Source organism: Setaria italica, chromosome IX, assembly GCF_000263155.2.
Source record: "Setaria italica strain Yugu1 chromosome IX, Setaria_italica_v2.0, whole genome shotgun sequence".
Classification (NCBI taxonomy): Eukaryota; Viridiplantae; Streptophyta; class Magnoliopsida; order Poales; family Poaceae; genus Setaria; species Setaria italica.
Genome location: NC_028458.1, coordinates 36548172 through 36550301, shown reverse-complemented (window position 1 = coordinate 36550301; position 2130 = coordinate 36548172). Strand labels below are relative to the sequence as shown.

At 37.3% G+C, this 2130-nt stretch overlaps 1 protein-coding gene across 1 annotated transcript in view; it reads right to left on the bottom strand.

Annotated features, from left to right (window-relative positions):
* The window catches only part of LOC101761353, a 32413-nt gene that overhangs the window by 23477 nt on the left and 6806 nt on the right, over window positions 1-2130 (bottom strand). Inside the window, exons 10-15 of the mRNA XM_022829742.1 lie at window positions 1586-1717; window positions 1193-1508; window positions 996-1100; window positions 825-920; window positions 673-740; window positions 6-126 (exon numbers count right to left, since the gene is read on the bottom strand). Of these exons, the coding sequence (XP_022685477.1) occupies window positions 6-126; window positions 673-740; window positions 825-920; window positions 996-1100; window positions 1193-1508; window positions 1586-1717 (838 nt within the window). The remainder of the gene's footprint in view (window positions 1-5; window positions 127-672; window positions 741-824; window positions 921-995; window positions 1101-1192; window positions 1509-1585; window positions 1718-2130) is intronic.

The window sequence follows — 2130 nt, the reverse complement described above, 5'->3', positions numbered from 1 at the left end:
ACAACCTCTGTCCGAAGAACTAAATTTCCAAGGTCAAGCAAAAGCTTAGTCTCATGTACATCATCTGGTCGGAACTTGGTCGGAACAGTAATTTTAGGAGCAGCAATATCCATGTTCAGTGAAAACCTGGCAGGATTAAGTAATACATTAGTCAGCATTGAAGAAGGGATAGACAAAATAAAATGTAGCTAAATTCTTTAGTGTGACGTTATAATAGAAGCAAAGGAGTAAAGAAAAGCAATGATGTAGACATCTAGAGTAATTCAAATATAGTCGATTGAATCATTTTATCGACCTTTCCTTTGGATTTATTATCCGATGACATCACGTAATTTCATGTTATAGAAAAAGCGACAACAAATCCTTACTTTTACATAAAACCACAACCCCATTTTTCAAATTCCTTTTTGAGGTTAAAATGCTAGCAAAAAATTTCATCAACTTATTGCAGTTAATAAGCACTTAACTGTTGTTGCTACATCTTTTTTTTCTTATTCCATATAAACAATTACTGGTAGGAAGCTAATAATGCACAGATTGCTCCATGAAAAGCTACTGAAGTCTTATTGAACCCACAATTCCAAAAAAAATGATTTTTACTATTTTTTTATCCACGTCAATATTTTTTCACCTTTTCGGTGTACAAAATTGGTGGGGGGGAAATATACTAACCTGGACTGATCTTTTAGCACCCGAGTCATTTGCTGTTGAGCGGTCCGTTTAACTTCATCTAGTGTCATCTTCACAAAGCAACAAAGAACGATCAATCAATCATTCGATCCCACGAAACAGTCTTGCTTCAAATCAAATTTACTTGTAGATACCTGTACAGCAGCAGCAGTTTCTAGTGCCAGGTTCTGGCTAATGGTAGGGCTACTCTTGAAGAAGCCAACGATTTGATCAATCGAATCTTTTAAATACTATCAGAACAGGAACTCAAATCATGAAAGAGTAAACAAATGCATGCAGACTAAGGTATAACAAGAATAGCTTACAGTTATATAACAAGGAGAAGCTTTAGCTGTCAAACTCCAGTCCAGTTGCTCATCAAATGGTTTGTAGGAGAAGATACCAACAAAAGAGTCAACAACATCTGCGCTCTGGTACATACAGAACATAGAATCGTTTGAGTGACTGCCATAATTTACTATGAAAGTGTAAAAAGGCTAACTGAAGAACCAGACACAGGAACCTCAGCAAGCAGGCCATATGGAGATAACAGCCTGTAGGAACCAAGCTTCAGATCAAATATTTTTGCCTCCGGATACATTTTCAAGTTACAGCTGAAATCTTGACATGAGAGATCAGCAAGGCACTCCGAATCATCAATGGTAAGCTTTGATGCATTATGCTTCATACGTATCTCAAAATAAAATTGCATCAGTTTCATGTCCTGCTGATCAGGGATATACTCGGTGTTTTCTTTGTATCCAATGATCCGATTTAATCTTTCCCAATCTTCATCAGTAAAACTCTTTGAATCTTCCTCGTCCTTTGAAGAGCCAGTCCTGTATGAAGAACAAAGATTAATTACCACATATTTAACAATTCAGAAACAATAAGATTGTATGGGCCAGAAATCAACCATCCAAATGACCACCAGGATTGCTTTTTATTTTGTTGAGCATACTGATACGCTTCTGCTGACTGTTCTACAAACTTGTGAGCCAGCATCCTACATAAGGTAAGAAGATTAAATATAACTGAATAAAGGAATCTACAATCAGCAATGGGATAAACGGCGCAGTATAAGCACATGAATTTTGAATCGCGTGCAAAATGCATCCAAACTGCTTCATGGATTATAAATTGAAAAAGTGAAGAATCAAAAACATGTGCTGCTCAAGCGACTACATAATGCAATACATCTTGAGCTCAAAAAAAGGGAAAGAAAGCTCAAACAGCAAAAATGACCTATTTAAGAATCAGAGATTTTCTGGCACAGTTGCATGCAAAACATCATGGACTAGAAATAATTTTGAGAAGATTCAATACATGGTAACATGCTCAGGAACAAGTGAGCATGTTCGTCAGGAAAGAAAGGGGGGTGGGGGTGGGGGGGCAGAGCAGGTGATATTCACTGATCTTTCCTGGGGAAGAGGGTACATGAGCGACTAAAAGCACACCAGA